The sequence below is a fragment of the Esox lucius genome, chromosome 16 (genome assembly GCF_011004845.1).
Source record: "Esox lucius isolate fEsoLuc1 chromosome 16, fEsoLuc1.pri, whole genome shotgun sequence".
NCBI lineage: Eukaryota > Metazoa > Chordata > Actinopteri > Esociformes > Esocidae > Esox > Esox lucius.
Window position 1 is genome coordinate 30,443,793 of NC_047584.1, and position 18,621 is coordinate 30,462,413.

Below are 18,621 nucleotides of genomic sequence, written 5' to 3' on the forward strand. Positions count from 1 at the left end.
AAGGGTAAAAAAGTTTAAATACAATTGTAAATGTAGTCCATATCTCACTCGTTTATTATGCTTTTAATGGGCATAATTCACATAAAAAATTGTGACTGACCGATAAAAAAAAAACTAAAAGTCAGCTCATGTTGTTTCCTGAAGTCAGGTTTTGTGGGAAGGATTATGAAAATGCCTTTTCAGCTTTAACTGCCAGGGATTAAGCCTGACTGCCAAGGCTGTCTGTGCCATCTTGCCCACTACTGCATTGGATTTGGCAAGAGCAAACAGACCAATGCCTAGACCAGAGGTGGGCAAACTAAGGCCCAGCAGTTCCATCCAGCCCATGAGGCAATTCAATCCAGTCTGCCGTTTGTAATAAGTAAAGAAAAACTCATCAGCCTAGTTTTATACATCTGAATCTAAATTTAGACATAAGGGACCTACTGTATGTTTTTAATTATTGCCCTTTTCTGGCATGCCAAAAGATTTCTGGCACGCAAATAATTTATGATAAACAAATTACAAAACAAATGAGGCCTCCCATTTAATTTAAAAAATCCTTGTTGCCCCCAAGCCAAAAACATTTGCCCTCCCCTGGACTAGACATGTGTGGCATTTCATTTTTAAAATAGTATGTAACACTACTTGAGTCATTTTACACTTCTACACAGTACCTCAGAACTATTATTGTCTTCGGTGTTTTCAGTCATCCAAGTAACAGCCAAAGGTCATGTGGGGTCTAGTGTGTTAAGGTTACTTGATAACAAATTTGCCTTTTTAATTTGGCTTGTGTCCTTAAAGCCATTCTGGTTACTGAATCAGTCCTCTGTGCTCTGATGCCTCATTTTTATGTACTGTTTGACTAGGAATAAAATGTATCCTTGGTTGTTCATCTTGCTTGTTTACTTTTCTACAGGATGTATTACGGAATCAAAAAATAAGGCCTTATTGTTGTGTAATAACTAGACAGTTGCAGTTCAAACATCAACTATGAAACCATAATTTACAAAAAAAAAGAAAAATGTACATTACAATACAATCACACACAGTCAAATCTCACATTAAGTTAAACAACAGATTGCTTAACTTAAACTAAAGGTAACCAAATATGGAAAAGTATAAGCTCCTTTGTCGGAGCTAAAATGTGTACATCCAATTAAATATTGAATGTGTAGGTATAAAAATCACATCAATATATCTAAACTTTTTCCAACTGAGCCAGACAAAGCAACTAGCTCATTTCATCACCCAAGTGACTGTTGAAATACCACCAGGTGTATCTTAAAGCTCATTCAGGGAGCTCATTCGTGTCAGTTAAACCCTAAATGAAAGGAAGTCCACATAGCGCAGATCTATGAATACAGTCACAATGGATGTACAAGAGGAACCCAGTCGTTTTGCAACTGACAAACATAAGTCAATGGAGACTTATGTGTTTTTTATCTTATGTATGTAATAGACCCTTGAATGTAAAGGGTCTCTTCCAAACTCATGTCCAGATTCTAGCCCAGAGACTGCATCTCTGAAGTGGATGGATGACTTCAAATGAATAAGATCTTAGACAAATTTCATAGGATAAAAACTACACTGTGGAGTTATATGTTGTGTTTCTTGGCCACAATGAAAACCGACTGCAGTGGCTGAATTCCATGATCCAAAATGAGTGGTTGATTGCTGTAGTCTAAAATCCCCAAGGCTATTACATTTCAGTCCTCGTCCTCATCATCTCCAAAAGAAAGAAGACTCTTGTTTTTCACCTTTCCCAACTTCACCTTTTCCTCAGTTTTCTCCTCATCTGTTTCACTCGTTACTGAACTTTGTTTCTTCTTCTTGCTGGAGCTGGCAGTGATGCCCTGGAACTTTTCGGAGGAACGCTTAGTGGGCTTCTTGAACAGGATTTTGCCATCTGCTGGGGGCTTGTCCTCTGTAGGCAGCAAGAGTTAAGTCTGGCATTAAGGTAGGAACACAACCTAGATGCACACCAACGACCACTTATACAAAGTTTCTTAGTTTAGTCTATTTTTATTCATACAACTGTCCTTACCTTTTTCCGTCCCCCCTTTAATCCGAGTCACCTCTTCTGCGCTCAGATCTCCTTTTTTGAGAACGACAACTTGGGGCAACTCGTCTTCACGATCACTGCCACTGTCGTCATCCATCACTGGCATCTCAAGACGCTACAGGAACAAAAACGAGGTTGAATATATATATTTTTTAATAATATAATATTCTCTTTCCATGTTAAAGATGTAAAATGTGGATAAGAAATTGCCTATTTTGGGGGGTGGTGGTGGGGGCAAACAATACTAACTCGTTGGACGACTAGCCACTTCTGGGGTGTTTTCATTCCGCCAAAAGAAACGTTTGTTTCGGAACCATTTCGTCGAACATACTTTTAGATGCTGTCAAGTAAAGTCTACGTTTTGTCAAACAGGACGCAATATTTGGATTTGACGAAAAGAAACTGGTTGCCAAAACGCTTAGCAACTGAACCGTCTTGTTTGCTGGAATGAACCCACCACGATGTAGACAATAAATAATCAGGTATGACGCTCATTTTCATTAGGCTACATCAGGTCATCTACGGGCTCTGGATATTCCTTCTGTGTTAATTGAGTACAGCCAACAGCTGGCTAGTTGTCCAGCTACTAGCATTAGCAAATTACCTTGGTATCAATCGTCGGTCCTTCTTTGAAGCCAACATCGTTCTTGAATTTCTTAAGAAAAGAAGGTTCGGCTGGTTTCACCCATGACACATTTGCTTTCTTGTTCATCTTAGCCATTCTAAATACAGTTATTTAACTAGAACCAATTAATGAATCGAGGAAACGTAAGGTCGTGCTTAGCTAGTCGTGTTTAGAATAATATCAAATCGTCATTACTGTGCGCCTGTTGAAGGTCACATGATCAAACACGCCGTATTTAGGATCAGGGAACTACTATTTAAGTTTTCAAGAGAAATAGATCTTTACCCGAAAAAAAATCTACACATCGACATTCCAAGAATGACAGTCCTATTTAAGTCATAAGTTATATTTTCCGACCTGAGGATTACTGAAGTAACGATTTGACCTAGTTTTTTATCCCAGGTCCCAAATTGTATTCCCATCACATCTTACCAATCTTGATTGTTGATGTATCTGTATGACGCATACTTATTACTAAAACTAGAAAATGCAGAAACACAAAACTTGCATTTGCATTATCAATTAAAGAAGTAGTCAAATGGTCTTGTGAGGATAGCCTATACATTTCTACCATTAAATAATATGAAAAGTATATACATGCCTCTTTAACATCACCCTCACTACAAGTTGATGAGGCTGAGGAGTTGTCACGTGGTTCTTCATCTGCGGTAGTTGTCCAACTTTCATCTGTCACTGGCATCCACTCAAAATCACTGTCCTGCGAGTCGCTCATTCCTTTCAGCTTATTACTCGTGCTCTGCCTGCTGACACAAATTCCAAGTTTAGCAAGTCTACGGTGGCATCCTTTCTTTGCATTACCATGATGCAGTATTATTGAGTTCCGATGCATTGCGGCACTCATCCTCTCACAGCGAGCCTGAAGAAGACTTGAACCAGCCATGGCCATTGTGCATTTCTTTCTGTGTGCTTTTGGTGTTTTCTTATTTTGAGTCTTTACAAATGTGCTTGCAGTCTCCAGGAAACTCATGAAAGTTGGAGCATTTGTCCTCCATTCTTCTAAAACCTTGTCCCAAGTAAAGTCTTTTAGAGCAGAAGGACTGGTCTGTCGCAGTATAGAGTTGAATTCAAAGCTGGTAATGGCGTGGCATTCTTTGTCAACACGCTTTAAAACTTCTTTAATGACCAGGGGAGCCAAAGTAGGTACATCCATCACTGCCTTTGGTAAGCTGTGAAACCGTCCTCGTACGATGTTCTCCACAACCTTCTCCATGGGACCAGTGACGATGCGAGTCTTGCGTGATGTTTGACTCTGCACAAGCACCTGGAAGAGTGAGAGATAGTAATGAGAGATGACTACTCATACATTATTGTTTTGGTAGCCTAGTGATCAAGAGCGTTGGGCCAGACAAACACACAAACAAATAGTTTTTCATTTTAATCTCCAAGCGGAATAGGTGAAAACCCCAGTCTTTCTGCCTCTGAGTAACACAGTTATCTCTAATTGCTCCCGGGACGTTGATGTGAAATAAATTGTTCTTAGCACACTTTGCTAAAAAAAAATTACAATATTGCATTTCACTTATTACTCGTACATTAAACCATAGTGAATGCATTGTTCCTTTGCATTTCCAAACCGTTCCCTTGCAGTGTGTTACATCAGTATTGTATTGTGTCTCTACTTGGACTTTGTTCCAGCGTGGTTATCAGATGTAGTCTCCATCAAACAGAAGGTACTTTTTATTGCTGTTTTAGTTATACGGTGTTGGAATCATGTTGTCTTCCAAAATGTAATTGACTACAAAACTCTAATTTACCATGGTGGTCTTTTTGTTTGTGAATTCTGAACTCGAAACATCGTCGGACTGCGACTCCAAAATGATGTCGACTGAAGCAAAATCTCGATCCACTTGTACAGGGGTGGTAGGCCTAAAAAGCGAGGCTACAGTACAGGCTCGTTCCCGAAATAAATTCCCAACTCTCGCCACTTCGTTACTACTTTTGTAGTACCTTGTTAAAAGTGTCCGACACTTTCCACAGACTGCCTTAGGAAGATCATCCCCCTCAACGATGCGACCAGTTATCTCCTCTAGTGCCATAGCATAATCATATCGCTCCGACGTCTTGGCAATAAAAAGATTATGTTTGTAACTCTTACAGGGATAGTTTCCCCCACAAGCACGACACACATCAACAGGTCTCGTTGAAGCCATCAGCTAGCTAGCTAGTAATGCTGCTAATTAAACTGGATAGTATTTTTGTTCTATTCGGTGCCTGGGGCAATATTTTAGCTCGAATATAGGTTTTGCTTTAGGATAAGATTTCGTCAAAGTACGGGTCTAAAACGTTCCCGGAAATATCGCGATGTTGAAGCTCTGGGTGTAGAAACTCTGTAGTCACATGATCACAAATATTCATCTGATTGGTAGAATCGTGTGAAGACTTCAAGACAAGGAAGTAGTCCATCAATACGTGAAATGCCGTAGGTTATCGGTTAGTACAGTTAACTAATAGTACAACCTTTAATACATTATATTTTTGCTCAGTACAAATGATTTCGGGCGCAGTTTATGCATTGTTAGCGGGTTTTCTTGGAGCAATAGCCTCCTCATCAGCGAAACTGTCACTGGGCTCAGAATACCTGAAAGGTATGTGTGAAACATTTCTGAAAGCCTGGGTTCGAGCTGGTGACCACAGGATCAATCAGGAGGAAACTTCACCCTGCGATTGGGTAAGAAGTACATTTGATATTTGACAATTTTGTTTGTGTAATTCAGATCTACTGTACGTGTTCAGTCTCGCAAAGATAACATCTCAAAAACCGGTCCACTCGTTTTTTGGCAGGTCCCCATTTGGCAAAATTCGAAAATGGATTACGTTTAGGGTAACACTTTTGTGCATAGGTTTGGGGTTAACTTTAGGTTGACGATATGCATTATTGGTTAGGGTGATTTAAGTTTAGGCATACGAGTTATGATATTTTGGTCAGGTTTAAGGCTAGGTAATAGGGAACATGTATTTCTTGGTCAGATTTGTCAGGTCCCACAATAAGAGAGACAAACACGTATGTACTTGTATAAAAAACATTCTACTATCTCAGAAAATCCCTGAGATATTTATATTTGTCATGTGGATAGATTTTTGGACTCAACTTGATTCCCCTTTCTTGAGAAGTTCTTGGTTGAAATATTTATTTAAAGTAAGCAACATCAAATCCTTCTCACTTCAGCGTCCCCACTGCCTCATTTCGAGCAATAAGAATAGCATCCCTGGGAAATTCTGCCTTGCGATGTTCCCTCACAATGGCCAAACGCAATGGCCAGCTTCACATCCCTTCAGTGACTGCTGTCCGTGGTCGTTTTGTGTTCCAGCTCAACATCCCTCTGAGGTTTCTCTGCGGAGGCCTCCTGTTCGCGTGTAACACTGTCATGTGGACCTTCTTCTCCAAGGCTCTGAGACACTCTTCCTCCTCGGCACGGGTCACAGTCACCACCACAGCGTCCAACTTCGTATCCTCTGTGAGTTGCGCTACCTGGCTGTTATCCATCAAGTCATGTTGTACTAACACGTCTCAGAGTACTGACCCAAGTTCCATTTGGACTATTTTTGATCCACACACCTGATCTGACATGCTAGGTGAATGATCCCAAATCTCACCTATCTAATTGTTTTACCAGGACAGGATGAGACTCTTGTGTTGAACAACACTAAATGAGACCATAGTCTTGACCCGGGGTCTCAAACCGGTTCCATGGAGGGCAGAGTGTCTGCAGGTTTTTGGTTTTGTCCTTTTAAATTAGTTCCCAGTTCAGACCGAAACAACCAGGTGAGGGTAGAAATTAATCAGTTAGTGACCTAATTAGTCAATCGAGTACAAGGTGAGAGCGAAGACCTGCACACACTCGGCCCTCCGTGGAACCGGTTTGACACCTCTGGTCTAGACGCAGGGCTCATCCGTTCTTACCCTCTGAGACCCGGAGGCTGCTGGTTGTCTGTTGGGCCTCATCATTAATTGCACCCACCTGGTGTCCCAGGGCTAAATGGGTCCCTGATTTAGAGAGTTGAAATGGTAAATAAATGGAGTGGAACTTGCTCCAAGGTCCAGAGTTGAGTTTAAGGGGTCCGGGGCATTGTCACGGCAAACTATCTAGGCAAAGCACCAGACCAACCGGCCTTCTGATAATACGAAGGGCCAGCAAACCGTCCAGGACCACAGTGTTGTAACAGACTGTTTAATGCTGACCGTCCCACTTACAGAACTTTTTGTCTTCAGGCAGTCCTTGGGAAGGTGATCTTTGGCGAGGCCCATGCTGCGCTCTGGTGGGTGGGCATCTCTCTCACTCTCTCAGGTCTGCTGGTCCTACACGGATGTGCATCTCAACCCCCTCCACCAGCACAGGGCAAGAAGGATGAGTGAAGGGCAGACCCCATGTGAACTGCAATCTCGCAACCACACCGGCCGCATGTTGCTGTTAACAACGGGGATGTATTGCGCTCCGTTTTCAGTCAGCCCACCTCAGACAGCACACGGTTGAGAGGGAAACCGGGTCAATCTGCAGTGATGGCATGGCAGAATAGAGGGCTTTGTGGGGTTACGGGTCGAGTTCTAGTGTCCAACAGTGTGGGATGGTTTATAAAATATGAACCCAGCAGCCCTTCACTTGCTTGATCAACTATGACACCTTTCAGCCATATGTCCGGCTCCCAACCTGCTGGAATATCTAGTGCCCCCTAGGGTAATGGCCCGTTACAGTCAACATACTGTTTCACCAACACTTCCTGGTTTGAAAGAATCTGATTGGTTTCTTTGGAGAGCAGCTGTCTTCGGTAGGCTCTCAATGGTGTTTCATGGAATTTTACAATGGATTCTAACTTGCGGACCGAGTCTGTTTAAAGTTAAACTGACTATTATATTTGTTTAAAGGGAATGCTTCTCAGCCTGTTTTCCCTCATGAAAACCAAGTGCTTTGAATAATGCTGTTGAGATTGTTATTGTATTGAAAATATTTCCATATGATGTTATGTCATGGGGGTGGCCTTGGGAGGTCCAGTTGGAGATGGTACTTCTGCAGTGAGGTTTAAAATCCAGCCCATTGCTCTTTTAGCAAAATAAAATAACTACATTTCCACCATCTATCCAATAAAGCATTAAAAAAATACGTGCCTGAAAATGTACTTACAAGCATGTTATGGTCTTCAGAAGTTTTTAAGTCATGGGACAAAATGCTAGACTGTCCAGAGTCTAAATCCTATTGAAAATGTGTGGAGAGACCTAAAAAAGCGGTTGGTAGGGACCCTTGAACAAGAAGTCTGGGCCAAACTGCCAGCACAAAGGACAAAGGCTGTGTGATGTTAACAGTGAAATAAAGGACAAGGCTGCCAATACCTTTGGTCACAGCTGTATATTATAAGATCAACACTCATATCCCAACAACCACTGTATGTAATGTTTTGCCGAATTTGAGTAGATTCACATTGCATCCTAAAAGCCATTTAGATGTTTTTATAGCACAATATAAAATCCAAAACCTTAATGTTTTAATCGTTACCAATGTTACAGCGGAAATGTATCAAAAGTTAAAAAAAAAACATTCTTAAAGAAAAACACACACTACAGAAGCTAAAACATATTTGTACATGTGAATGTGACTCTAAAATGTTACATCGATACATCTCCACAGGTGTCAAACCGGTTCCACAAAGGGCCGAGTGTCTGCAGGTTTTTGGTTTTTCCTTTAAATTGGTTCCCAGTTCAGACCTACACAACCAGGTGAGGGTAGAAATTAACCAATCAGTGACCTAATTAACCAATCAAGTACAAGGAGAGAGCAAAAACCTGCAGACACTCGGCCCTCCGTGGAACCGGTTTGACACCTCTGATCTAGACCAAGATGCCTATAAGACAACTGCAAACCGAATGCTAGACTTGACATAATGTTTATCTTGCCCCAAGTAGCTGTTGAAATGCCACCAGGTGTATCTTATTAAAGCTCATCCACAGACCCTGTGTTAGCTAGGCCGCAACTGAAAGAACATCCACATTGAACAGAAGGATGGTAACAGTAACCATGCATGTACATGAGGACCACAGTTGCTGTGCAGTTCACAACATAAGTCAATGAAGTCTAACAGTATTTGATCTTACTTACATAAAAGACAGATATTTTAATGTGAAGAGTTGGTTTCAATAATAAAAGTACAAGTCAGGGGGTTGGACAAAATGAAATTTCCAAGGCAGTGAATTAAAGCTAAGTGATACATCACATGCATTTTTTTTATGTTGAATTGTGTTGGTAACCACTTTATAATTGAACAAATGCATCTCAGGGGCTTTTGATATGTAGGGACAGGGAAACAATGCATGATCGGTTCAGCTGTTGATTCCCACTTCACGTGTGGTTTTGTATGTCATTATGGTGACTACCATCAATTTACAAAATACAGTGTAATTCACTGCTGGTACCTTTACATACACTCTGTATATGACTCCCTTTCAAAACCATAACTTTAGACACTGCAGTCTTCTAGGACAGTGTGGATCAGACACTAGTTTATCAGCACATTATGTCGTGCGTCCAAATATAACTAAATAAAAAGTCATGCCTGCACACGCGCAGTTCCCAGGGATTCAAGTATTGTTTCCGTCAGATGTCGTCACTTTTCCGCGACCCATGTCCGTATCACTGCGGTCGTGGTGTGTCCCATAGACACAATAAATTATGTCTATGGTGTGTCCATTGATTGGTTTTTCGCATAGGCTCCGGGTAAAAAACACGTTCTCCCTATCTAGTTCTATCGTCCAAATGCGGTCCTGCAGGATATAGGGTGTCACTAAAACTAACAGGTCACTAAAAACAATCCTGTTGTCATCTGCTATTCATACAACAACATGAAATGTATCAGTCCCGCCCATAACATACCAGGAACATACCTCTTACAATCAATAGGTGAATGTACACTTTAATATACCAACGTTTTTTGGGTTTTTCTTTCTGACTGTGGCAGATGGTGAAATTATATAAAGAATTCTTGACCTGTGTTCAAGATACAGTTTGACTCACGAGCAGGACGTACCTAAAACAAGTAAATATGAACACTTGGCACTCCAATATAATGTCTAAGGTAAATCTGTACAGCAAGTGATGATAGAATCATTGTATACAAAATCTGAAAATATACATTTACATTAGAAAAGGTTCCCGTGTGTCAGAACTGTTGTGAATGCAACACAATTGTGATTTTTGTTCGCACTAATACGCACACAATCACATACACACTGCATAAGAGGCCTAGGACTAAATAACTATACTTTTCATGTCAAAAACATCCAGTTCAAAGCTGTTCTATCTTACCCCCCCCCAGCTATGATTTGAATAGCATTTTTCCCTCACGTGAGGGAAAATTGAGAATTCACCACAAGAAAGTACCTGATAATTTATCAACCAACAGCTGTTGATTAATAGAAAACGTATCTTTCATAAGTGAGTTATTACTAGTCACGTTTGGTATAGTTGCCAACATCTCGCATTGTAATTAATGTTGTATTTTGTGTTTAAACATTTTGTTTTCGTTAGATAGTCACTAGATGGCGTAAGAAAGCTAAAAGAAACCTGTATGCATTTTGCGTTTAAACGAAATAATTCAAATGCGTTAATATGAAACTCTACTTAGAACAATGTAAGTATTTTGCGTTCACACTTCCGCTCTTTTTCAACAAAAGCTCGAAGTAAATTCCTCCAGTCAATCCAAAAGTATGAAAGTAAGAGTCACTCTAAAAGTATTAAATAATCATTCATCTGGTTTGCTATTCATTACATAATCTTTCGTTTTTGACGGACCAGATTGAGGAGACTATTATTTTTGTGACTTCGCGCACTCCCGCCTGTTCTATAAATTCTACGCCGCATTGTATGGTGAAGTCTAATTATTCCATCTGAAGTAGGTGGGGTTCTGAGAATTGTTCTGCGCGTCAGTTGCCTGCATCACGAAAAGTAATCATCGTTGGAAACACTGAACTAGACTAGTGCAGAGTAGACCCTCGGCTAAGATACAGCAACCGTAAGATACCTTGTTTTAATCTTTAGCGGCTTAGGGTATTAATTGCTCATCACCATGGAGTGCGCTTTTGACAACTTGGATGCCGCAGGTTTTCTGGAAATTTGGCAACACTTTGATGCAGATGGTGAGAATGATCTATATTATAGCCTTACCGGTTTAGTTATTTTGTGATAACGAGATGTCGCTTGTAATTGAAAAATGTGGTGTTTGTGTTAATAAACCGTTCAAAAAAGTATGAGAAAGCATTCTAAAACTATTTTTAATTAATGTTATGTTTCCACAGATAATGGTTATATTGAGGGAAAGGAACTGGATCATTTCTTCAGTCATATGATGAGGAAATTAGGTCCGGAGGTAAGTAAACATATATCTATTTGTTTTTTATTAGCCTAGTAATGCGCACATTTAAAGTGCACAGGTTATTGTTCCCTTGACCATTGCTTTTAGTTTCTGCTACTATCAGATCACTTCCCCTCAAAACGATTTTCGTTTCATTTTAACGAATTTAATTGACTAAAAAATATCTTTCTCCAAAGCGTATTCGGAGGTTATTTTATTGCATTGTTTAGTGTTAGAGATTAGATGAGTTGCGACGGGATGAAAAAATTGCTTTAATTGTAGTCGATCAGTACGCTTGGTCAAGGTGGGAAAATAAAATTAAAACATTCAATGGTAGGCCTCTAGAAGGCAACCAATTATTTCTTTGACCCTGGATATGATATAAAAATTTATATTTACACAAAAAAGAACCGCCAGTAGCCTACTCTTCCAACTGTATTGGGCATTGAAGAGCAGTGTACTTTTAGCTTTATTCAAACAAAGGCTGCATTCAGCCTTTCAGCCACTGTTTACCCTTTTCCTGAGTGGGTTGAGTGTGTTCAGATGGGGTTTACGAAAACATTAGGATGCTTCATCAGCCAACACAATTAAGGTATAGGTCTTAAGTGATACCCAATTCCCTATGTAGTGCCCCCCACCCCATTGGGTTCTACTAAAAAGTAGTGCACTACTAATTGAATAGGGTGTCATTTGCTACACTACCTTGGTGTTTTGGCTTCTGCCTGTGGGTAGCTCTATGGTAATGGTGTTGAATTGGGTGTCTTTGTTATGGTGCTTTTGTTGACTCCTGTTCCAATAGCTAGAGGTGTGGAAAACAAAATGTTGTGATATCGTTCAAATGCACGCCACTAACCAACACCCGCAGAATGCCGTGATCCGTTTTTCTTTTTAGTGCACATCCCACGCATAGTTGGAGAACAACGTTATTGAAATATACTCTGGAACGTTTTCTAGATTTAGGTCTCGTTTCCTGTAATTCTTCTGGGAACCATGACGAGGTCTGTCCTGCAGTGGCCTGTTCTGCCATATACCGAGCACATTGCTTGGTGAATATGTTAATGTAATTAAAGACGGTTAAGTTAATTGGTTGCTGGGAACAGAACAGGCATGGGTCTCTGAATGATGGGCAGCTGGGTGTCTGAATCCGACCATTTGTCGGCATATTTGTTATTCTTCTTGGAGTGTTTTATACGACTCAAAGAGATTAAGTCACGTCTCACGAGTCACACAGACTTTAAGTACAGGCGACACGATCGATTACATCAAACGCCCTGGGTCAGATTTGTATTAGGCTCGACACGAAATCTGCAATGTCACTGATCATCAGGTGTGTTACATTTCATTGCATATAACGAGACACCCATTCACCGGTTGGCATACTGTGGTCATGGCAACGTCCGTTGTCTCATTGCTTCTGTGTTGCTCTCCACCCGAAGGATGAAGTAACTGAGGAGAGAGTCCAGAGGCTGAAGCAGAGATTCATGTCGGCCTATGACGTCACCGTCGATGGGCGCCTGCAGATCCAAGAGGTACGTTCAGTGTAGCGCAGAACTCTTTAAGAGTCTGTGAATACGTTCCAAGGCCGCGGATGAAACAAGACGAGCCGTGAGGGAGAATGGCTCCGGAGGGGGAGGCGTCTGTCAAGTCAGAAAGTTTGCCTTTCCCGAGAGTAGACGATTTAATCTGACCATCCCTAATGTTTTAGAGGCCAACTCTCAAAGGCCTTTTAGCTAATGAGCGTGTGTGTGGCGTGATCAATATTTTAGTGTTTTCTGTGTGATGTTTTTATAGTGTACTAGCTTGGTCACTCGCAGGAAATGCCCACTCAGCCATCTGAATCTGGCAGACAAACCACATAGCTTTTCTGAGTGATGGATGTTGAATGTAACAGCGAGGGCGGGTGGGCAGTGAAGCCATTTTAGATTAGATTCAACTTTCACTAATTGCACGGACAATGGATACACCATGAACGAGTGGAGATAGAGGGATGGGCGCTAGAAGCGGCACCTGATAAAATGGGTTTTTAACGTCTGGGATGTGGAGATGCGAGACTCACTGGCTTGTGATGTCTTACTACTATGGTCCTGGTTTAAATTGTGCCACAGAAGGACGTGTCCTTGGTCCGTGGTGCTGGATCGGTGACCCAACGTCCTGCCGGCCCTGCGCTGTGTCCACAACACTATCTATGAGGGTCACGGCTTGATATTTCTAAATACAAACAAATTCTCAGGGCTAGAGTACTGATCTGGGACCATAATCGCGAATCAAAACTAGCACGCGCTCTCTCAGTGAATGCTGGCCGTGGCTCCAGCTTAATCCGCTAACGCAGCGGCACAAATGTAATTATCTGACTGAAAGGGCGTGTGTAGCCCAGGATCCGACTTGGTGCTGTGTCGTCTCTTCGGTTGCCAGTACTACGGTCCAGGGTTCTGATGTGTTCCTGTCACATCGCTGGCAGTGTCTTTCACGGGCCTTTTAGGGAACGAGCGCCTTTAGAGATTTTGACAGGAGGGGAGCGTAGGGACTGTTCGAAATACTGTCTGATGGCCTCGGGGGTCTAAGCTGCTGCCTGCTTTGTTAATGCTGTTGCATTGTGGGTTAGGGTTATTAGCTTTGTGTATGCTAAGAACACATTATTATTTACAGCATTGATATGGGAACGGTTAGGGCTCGCTCTCTTGTCCAGGGACTGAACAACAGAGTTCTTCACCTTGTCGACGTGGGGGTTAGAACCAGCGGCTGTTCTTTTACCAGCCCAACATTGAACACTGGGGCTTCCCTACCGTCCCACTACTTTTTCAGCTGAAGCTCTGTCCTCTGTCTCTCAGCACTGTCAAAAAGGATTGAATCCTTCAAAATATTTCATGAAAACAGAAAAAACCATGCTGGACAGGAGGAAGTCTGAACTCGCTGGAGAGTCGCTGGTCTTGCTGAAAGGGTTTTTCCTTTTAATGCTTTTCTAACCATTATAATTTTGTTGAGAAATATTTAAAAGGTTTTATTTGATGTTTGTTTTTCTTGTTCTGGTTTAATGCATGCACTTCTAATAAGTAGCTCTGGATAATGAGCTTCGTCTACAAAGCATTTCATTGCCATAACTTGTTATTGCAAATGACAAATGAACCTTTTGAACCTTCTGTGAACGCAATGTGTGATCCTGATTGTGTTGCAGTTAGCCATGATGATACTCCCAGAGGATGAGAACTTCCTGCTGGTTTTCCGCAGAGAAGCACCTCTTGACAACAGTGTCGACTTCATGAAGGTAAGGGGGGGTAAGGCTTCTGCTGGTCATAAATGACCCGGGGCACCTCAAGGTACACATGGAGATCATAAAGCTGGCAATGGGTACAAGCAGGTCATATCTCCATATCTCTGATTGGTTGCGTGGGCTTCGCCATGTTTAAGTTAGCCCTTTTTACATCAGCAGTTGTCACAGTGCTTTTACAGATACCCAGCCTGAAACCCAACAAGAGCTTATGCACCGTGGCTAGGAAAAACTCTTTAGTAGGCTTCAAGCTTAGGAAGAAACCTTGTGAGGAACCAGACTCTGACGGGTGGCCATTCCTCTAATCCTTTCAGTTCTGTACTATAAGATAGACAACATTTAATTGGAATGATCTGTGTTGTTTGTTGTTGCTTGGTCAGATAAACCAACCTTTTGCCAGGGCAGATATATGGAGGATTGGGTATGACTGAAAGCCCTCCATCCAGATGACATCACCCGGATAAACATACATTTTCCTACTAAATCCACTGGTTATGAAACAGCTTGTCCCTTTTCTCTGCAGATCTGGAGAAAGTATGATGCAGACAGCAGTGGGTACATATCAGCAGTGGAGCTGAAGGTAATGTTTCCTGACGTCATTCCCCAAACACATTCACTAACAATCCCCCAAAAAACAAAAAATGGGGCTGGAGGGGTTGCCTTAGTATTGTCATAATTGTTCTGAATGGGAACGAAAAACGACATTAGGGTGAAAGATCTGAGACTTCCTATTGATGAAGGATTAAATTATTTTCATCAATTGCACCCTTGGTCCAAACTAAACATGAAGGCACGGGCGCTTTCCTGTCTGCTGAAAGCCTTCATTGTAAAAGTTTCTCAGCGGCATTATCTCATGTCATTCAACTCAATTTGCCTTGTGTAAGAGCTCATATTATCTGACTCATGAGGGTCTGTTTCTGTGTAATTCTGAATTATACATTTGTCAAGCTTGGACAAAATTGGATTTGCCTGGAAAAAAATGATTATTTTAAAATGTATTTCCATTCCCTTTGCATCAGGGCTTCTTGAAGGATCTGTTCCAGGAGCACGGGAAGGTTGTGTCCCCCAGCAAACTGGACGAATACACAGACACCATGGTAAAAAGGAGCGCTTGCTACGCCCATAAATGAAAGTATAGCACTTTGTGAGGCATAGGGTTTCATTGTGACTTAGATTATCTTTCCATCGTGCGGTAGGATTTTTGTGTAAAGCACTACCCTAATCAACCCCACGTGACCGTGTCTTTCTAAAAAAAAAAAAGTCCTAATCAAAGTTAATCTTGGCTGTGTTACCGAGTATCTCTCAAGACATCATGAGAGAGTCTCAGTGTCCCATCGCTCGTTGGCTGTTATTGCCTATTTATAGCATTCTGGCTGGTTCCGTTCTCTGGCGACTTTGTAACCCGTCCTCTTACTTGAAATGAACTTCCCTGACAGCCGTTCAATCCAAAATGACTTTCCCTCACTGCCAGATGTGGTCTTTCTCCTCTCTCGTTTAGTTCGTCTGGCCGTTGTGTCCCAAAGGGCATCTTAATCTCTATGTAGTACACACTACTTTTAATCATAACCAGGTCCAAAGTAGGGCCCCATGTAGGGGATAGGGCACCACTTGGGCCACAGACAGGGCTGTGTTGTGACAGCCAATGGCCACTCATTGTCTGCGCTGTATTAATCATCTCCACCAACAGACTCCCCAGGCTGAGATGCTGTATTCAATTACCTTAGTCTGGAGGGACCCTGTCACACCCCTAACACCAATTCACTCTGCCTGTCTCACCCTAATTCCGTCTCCCATACTGCTGCTCGTATGTGTCTCCCTTGGCCTTGTCTGGCAGCACTCGGTGTAGCCCAGCGTATGATTGTTAAAAGAGGCGCTGATGTCAACATGCCTGGGGGGTGTTTCCGATGGGTCTTTAAACATTGACGTTCTGGAAACAAGACATTCTCTTTTTTTTTTTTTCTTTCTTACAGATGAAAATCTTTGACAGAAGCAAGGATGGCTGCTTAGATCTGAACGATTTGGCCAGGTACTGTAGCCCTTTGTCTGCTGTAGTATCAATACCTTGTCAATACTGCTGTTTCGCTTGGATTGAAACGCAGTTTATTGAATGTCTTCATTTAGGATCCTGGACCTTAAAGAAAACTTCATGCTACAGTTCCAAATGAATGTGAGTCAAACTGATGCGTATTCTAAAGCTATTTATTATTAGTAATAAGGTATCTCTTGGGGTTGTAGTATGTTACCAATATGCCACAACTACAGTATGTGATATCTTGAGGCACTCCGCGATGCATGTGGTAAATTGGCCATAAACCACACCCCCTAATGCCTTATTTCTGAAGTACAGAGTACTGCCAAGTCTACTGTTATCATTGGTATATATCATCTTGAATCTACTCTTGTATCCAGGCCACCAGTCATGAAGAAAGGAAAAGAGACTTTGAGAAAATATTCAATCACTACGATGTTGTGAGTACGGTTTGGATGTCTGAATTGGGTTTGCAGGTCTGAAAACATAATTAGGCTTGTTCTTACAAGGACATTTTGCGTGATGCTCTTTGAATGAGCCCTGTGTTCTGTGTTCTCTGCTCCCCCTGGGTTAGAGTCAGACTGGGGCTTTAGAGGGAGTGGAGGTGGATGGCTTCGTGAAGGACATGATGGAGCTGGTTCGGGTGAGCAATATCAGATTGTATATTTTTATGAATAATGCGTATTTTCTGTGTCCTTTGCCGTTTATACGTACTTTCTGTCATTTTGCTACACTGACCTAAAACATTTTTTTTGCTGAACGTCAGAGGCCAATGGCCGGCCCAAGAAAGTTAACTTGAATCGTCTTACTATGAAAAAAAAATCCTGCAAACCAGCTTTGCGTAACGGGAAGGACCTCTTTAACTCTGGTTCTTATTCCAGCCCAGCATCACCGGTCCCGAGCTGGACAAACTGAGGGCTGTTCTGCTGGGCCACTGTGACGTGAACAAGGACGGGAAGATCCAGAAGAATGAGCTAGCTCTGTGTCTGGGGCTGAAACCCAACAAGGTTTAGTCCCCCACCATCAATGCCCAGTTGGCCCGGGTCTTGTCCGTTTCACACCTGAGGTTGCGTTGAGGCCTCTTTCCAGTACAAAGCAAAGAATAGGAATATGACAGCTGATGGTGTGTACATGTTGTGAACATGTGGCATGGTGCTTAAGTATATCTGTGGTTTTCTTCATGTGATAATGTGTACGGAATGCAGATGTTGCTTGGTGAACGGCAGGAAAGTGTTCAGCCTTCAAGAATTTCTTCTAGATGATGCTTCTCTTCCTTGTGTTCTGTGTCAACCACAGTATATTTATTAACCAAGTTTTGTTTTTAATATATTATTCATGAAATGATTCAAATAATTTGAGAATGATGAATAAACCAAGAATAGCGGGATTTGGTGTCTTGTATGCTAATATGAACATCTTTCTCTTCCACCATGGACGTGAAACAGCCCTGCATAATGTCTGTGACTGCCCGTAGCATTTAGCTCATGTCCATTTTGCAGGGTGAGACATTAAACACTTACTGGCCTTAAAGACCACAGCACATCATCCATGGAGGAAGCAGTAACGGACTGCATGACTTCTTCTAAAGCGCAAACAGGATCTCTTAGGGCACTCAATCAAGTGTAATTGCACAGCCCTGAAAGGCATACAGGAATTGTTGCCCAAATGACAGCCTATTCCCTTTTAAGTGCACTATTTTGACTAGGGTCCATGGAAAGAATAGTGTGTTATTTGGTCCCCAAACGAAGCCAGGGCTTAACAAACACCAGCTGTCCATCTTCTCAGTGCTGTAGCTTGTTATCTTAGTTGCGTTTATGGAAGCATGTATCAAATGGTGCCCTATTACATTTTTGGTTTACTACTTTTGACCAAGACTCACATGGACTAGGGTGTCATGTAGCACACAGGTCTGTCCTACAGTTGTAGGGTGAGTATAGTCCCTAGGCTGTTGACGACACGCTTTCATTTTGATTGTGCTAGATTTAGTCTTGTTATCTCACTTACTGACAAGATTATTCTGCACGCCAGTTCGTATGTGAGCAGTCACTGTTTTATGCCTAGTGCAAATGTCACACTGCAGAACAGACAAGCGGATACACTTGCAGTCTTTAATTTCTCATCCATCCACTTTAGCATGATTTAGTAGAGGCTCTCATCCAGGGTGTCTTACAACCCTTTGGGTGGTCGCAAGCACCATCTTCTACCAACTGAGCTATGCATGGCGATGTTGTACGGCCCCTCCTAATGTCCCTTCAGCCCTCATTATTATCTTTGTCAATACCAAGCCATCACAGGCTCACTAT

General features: G+C 41.9%; 3 protein-coding genes across 8 annotated transcripts; 2 read left to right on the forward strand and 1 right to left on the reverse strand.

Moving 5' to 3' along the window:
- Positions 1-31: 31 nt before the first annotated feature.
- On the reverse strand, positions 32-4,983 carry kiaa1143 (KIAA1143 ortholog). 6 transcript variants are annotated; one of them, XM_010892721.5, is made up of 5 exons: positions 4,445-4,966; positions 3,540-3,951; positions 3,271-3,430; positions 2,027-2,159; positions 32-1,906 (listed from the first exon to the last, which is right to left on the reverse strand). In XM_010892721.5, the coding sequence occupies exons 2-5, from the start codon at positions 3,581-3,583 to the stop codon at positions 1,689-1,691; spliced, it is 555 nt and encodes a 184-aa protein (XP_010891023.2). In that variant the 5' UTR covers positions 3,584-3,951; positions 4,445-4,966; the 3' UTR covers positions 32-1,688. The 6 variants fall into 6 exon arrangements, with proteins under 6 accessions (XP_010891023.2, XP_010891022.2, XP_019910546.2 ...); XM_010892720.4 differs by having other exon boundaries at positions 3,271-3,951; positions 4,445-4,983; XM_020054987.3 differs by having other exon boundaries at positions 3,271-3,951; positions 4,638-4,963.
- Positions 4,984-5,075: 92 nt separating this feature from the next.
- tmem42a (transmembrane protein 42a) lies at positions 5,076-8,012 on the forward strand. The gene is made up of 3 exons (XM_010892724.5): positions 5,076-5,358; positions 5,999-6,145; positions 6,901-8,012. The coding sequence occupies exons 1-3, from the start codon at positions 5,179-5,181 to the stop codon at positions 7,042-7,044; spliced, it is 471 nt and encodes a 156-aa protein (XP_010891026.2). The 5' UTR covers positions 5,076-5,178; the 3' UTR covers positions 7,045-8,012.
- Positions 8,013-10,463: 2,451 nt separating this feature from the next.
- On the forward strand, positions 10,464-17,700 carry LOC105023483 (secretagogin). Its single transcript, XM_010892718.5, has 11 exons — positions 10,464-10,809; positions 10,969-11,039; positions 12,461-12,553; positions 14,197-14,286; positions 14,813-14,869; positions 15,309-15,386; positions 16,260-16,315; positions 16,411-16,456; positions 16,699-16,758; positions 16,893-16,961; positions 17,200-17,700. Exons 1-11 carry the CDS (start codon positions 10,740-10,742, stop codon positions 17,329-17,331), a joined length of 822 nt encoding a protein of 273 aa, XP_010891020.1. The 5' UTR covers positions 10,464-10,739; the 3' UTR covers positions 17,332-17,700.
- The last annotated feature ends 921 nt before the right edge of the window (positions 17,701-18,621 follow it).

What these genes read in the sequence shown, in the direction of transcription:
- kiaa1143 (XM_010892720.4), bottom strand. Translation starts at nt 4,840, where the DNA reads ATGGCTTCAACGAGACCTGTTGATGTGTGTCGTGCTTGTGGGGGAAAC. An exon ending in GTGAGGGTGATGTTAAAGAG is followed by an intron (nt 2,160 to 3,270) that starts GCATGTATATAC and finishes TTGTTCCTGTAG; the next exon opens with CGTCTTGAGATGCCAGTGAT. An exon ending in TAAAGGGGGGACGGAAAAAG is followed by an intron (nt 1,907 to 2,026) that starts GTAAGGACAGTT and finishes TGCTGCCTACAG; the next exon opens with AGGACAAGCCCCCAGCAGAT.
- tmem42a (XM_010892724.5), top strand. Translation starts at nt 5,179, where the DNA reads ATGATTTCGGGCGCAGTTTATGCATTGTTAGCGGGTTTTCTTGGAGCA. An exon ending in AAACTTCACCCTGCGATTGG is followed by an intron (nt 5,359 to 5,998) that starts GTAAGAAGTACA and finishes TTTGTGTTCCAG; the next exon opens with CTCAACATCCCTCTGAGGTT. An exon ending in CGTCCAACTTCGTATCCTCT is followed by an intron (nt 6,146 to 6,900) that starts GTGAGTTGCGCT and finishes TTTTGTCTTCAG; the next exon opens with GCAGTCCTTGGGAAGGTGAT.
- LOC105023483 (XM_010892718.5), top strand. Translation starts at nt 10,740, where the DNA reads ATGGAGTGCGCTTTTGACAACTTGGATGCCGCAGGTTTTCTGGAAATT. An exon ending in GGCGCCTGCAGATCCAAGAG is followed by an intron (nt 12,554 to 14,196) that starts GTACGTTCAGTG and finishes ATTGTGTTGCAG; the next exon opens with TTAGCCATGATGATACTCCC. An exon ending in TATCAGCAGTGGAGCTGAAG is followed by an intron (nt 14,870 to 15,308) that starts GTAATGTTTCCT and finishes CCTTTGCATCAG; the next exon opens with GGCTTCTTGAAGGATCTGTT.